Raw genomic sequence first — 2,188 nt, forward strand, 5'->3', positions numbered from 1 at the left:
GAAACAGCAGCAGCTGATGCTGCAGCAGAAGCAGCAGCTGCAGCAGCAGTAGCAGCGGAAGCAGCTACAACTAGTGCTACTATAGAAAACAGCCACAGCTATTACAGCAACAGCAACAGCGGCAGAAACACCTAGAGCTGCAGCAGCAACACCAGCAGCAGCAGCAGCAGCAGCAGCAGCAGCAGAAGTAGCAACACAGCCTATGCTGCGGTAGTTTATGTTTCTTTTTCTTTGTAATATCTTTTCTTTATATTATTTTATTCCGTTTACATGATTTACTCATTTATATTTATTCTTTTATCGATATTTATTTATCTATATTTATTTATTTATTTATATTTATTTATTTATTTATATTTATTTATTTATTTATATTTATTTATATTTATTTATTTATATTACCTGAAGTTGATGAGGTCTGATAGAGGCCATACGATGAGGCTGGCGATATAAATTTCTTTAAAGTGCCACCGCACAGCTTCTGCGCCTTCAGCAGCAGCAGCTCGCCAGCTTGCTGCAGGAGCAGAGCTAACCCAGCACCTCAATGCCTGCTGCTGCTGCTGCTGCTGCTGCTGCTCTTGCTGCTGCTCCTGCTCCTGCTGCTGCTGCTGCTGATAGGGTTGCGTCGGTGTCTGCAGCGGGTGCTGCGCTAGCGTCTGCTGCTGCTGTTGCTGGCACGCTACCTCAGGCCGCCCTTCCTGCTGCTGCTGCTCCTGCTGCTCCTGCTGCTGCTGCTGCTGCTGCTGGTTGCTGCTGCTGCTGCTGTTGCTTTGAAAAACCTTAGAGCAGCCGAAACGGAGAAGAGGCGTCAAAAAGAGAAAAGAAAAAGAACTGAACGGCATAGCGACGATGAGCATCGCCAATACCTGATAAAAGCTTAGCAGCCAGAGCATGCGGCTAGCCCGGCTGCGTTGCTGCTTTGCTGCTGCTGCTGCTGCTGCTGCTGCTGCTGCGGTTGCGGTTGATGCTGCTGATGGTACTGTTGATACACCTGCTGCTGCACCAGCTGCAGCAACACGCTGCCCAGAAGCCAAACGACTGGCTGTTGCTGCTTTGCTGCTGCTTCTGCTGCTGCTGCTGCTGCTTCTGCTGCTGCTGCTGCTGCTGCCGCTGGTTCTGCTGCTGCTGCTGCTGCTGCTGCTGCTGGTTCTGCTGCTGCTGCTGCTGCTGCTGCTGCGCTTGAATGGGACGTTGTTATGGGCTAGCATCGCTTCGAGCTTGTGATACATGGGCGTCAGCAGCAGAGCTGCAGCAGAAGCAGCAAGCAGCAGCAAGCAGCAGCAAACAGCAGCAAATGCAGCAGCGCGAGCAACAAAGGGATACAATAAAACAACCAAAAGGAGATAAACAGACAAACAAATGAGGTAATAAGAGAAAGGAGACAAACAAACAACCAAAAGGAGACAAGAAGAGAATAAAAGGAGACAAAGAGGCAGCCCAAAGGAGACAAAAGAATAAAAGGAGACAAAAGAAGAAAAGGAGACAAACAAGGAGACAAAAAAGAAGAAAAGGAGACAAAAGAAGACAAAAAGAAGAAAAGGAGACAAGAAAAGAAAAGGAGACAACAAAGAATAAAAGAAGACAAAAAAGGAGACAAAAGAGAAAAGGAGAAAAAAAAGAACAGGAGACTAAAAAAAAAAAAAACAAAAAAAAGGAGAGAAAAAAGAACACAAAAAAGAATAAAAGGAGACAAAAAGAATAAAAGGAGACAAAAAAGAATAAAAGGAAACAAAAAGAAAAGGAGACAAAAAAGAGTAAAAGGAGGCAAAAAAGAATAAAAGGAGACAAAAAGAATAAAAGGAGACAAAAAAGGAGACAGTGTGTTTACCATTGACTATAACCCCTTCCAACCCCACCGCCACCGTCCGCCCGATATCCAGCTGCCGCAAGGTGCTGCTGAGAGGGGGGGGGATGTGTGCTGCGCCGCACGCCTGCTGCTGCTGCTGCTGCTGCTGCTGCTGCTGCAGTTGCTGCTGCTGCAGTTGCTGCTGCTGGTATTGTTGTTGCTGTTGGTGCTGCTGCTGCACCAGGGCTAAATCTGTTTCCTCTTCCTCCTGCTGCTGCTGCTGCTGCTGCTGCTGCAGCAGTTGCTGCTGCTTGTGTGCTTGTGTGTGTTGTAGGTGCTGGGCCATAACATCGCTAGCAGCAAACAGCAGCAGCGCAGCAGCAGCATTAAGCAGCACGTCTC

General features: G+C 47.5%; 1 protein-coding gene across 1 annotated transcript in view; it reads right to left on the reverse strand.

Annotated features, from left to right (window-relative positions):
- Nucleotides 1-398: 398 nt before the first annotated feature.
- Nucleotides 399-2,188, reverse strand: part of EMH_0081320 (mpv17 / PMP22 family domain-containing protein, putative) — a gene marked incomplete at both ends in the record, with an annotated part of 2,630 nt that continues 840 nt past the window's right edge. The window contains 2 exons of the mRNA XM_013500368.1: nucleotides 399-1,246; nucleotides 1,829-2,123. Coding sequence (XP_013355822.1) covers nucleotides 399-1,246; nucleotides 1,829-2,123 — 1,143 coding nt within the window. The remainder of the gene's footprint in view (nucleotides 1,247-1,828; nucleotides 2,124-2,188) is intronic.

The sequence above is a fragment of the Eimeria mitis genome, genomic scaffold (genome assembly GCF_000499745.2).
Source record: "Eimeria mitis Houghton genomic scaffold, Emh_scaff5321, whole genome shotgun sequence".
NCBI lineage: Eukaryota > Apicomplexa > Conoidasida > Eucoccidiorida > Eimeriidae > Eimeria > Eimeria mitis.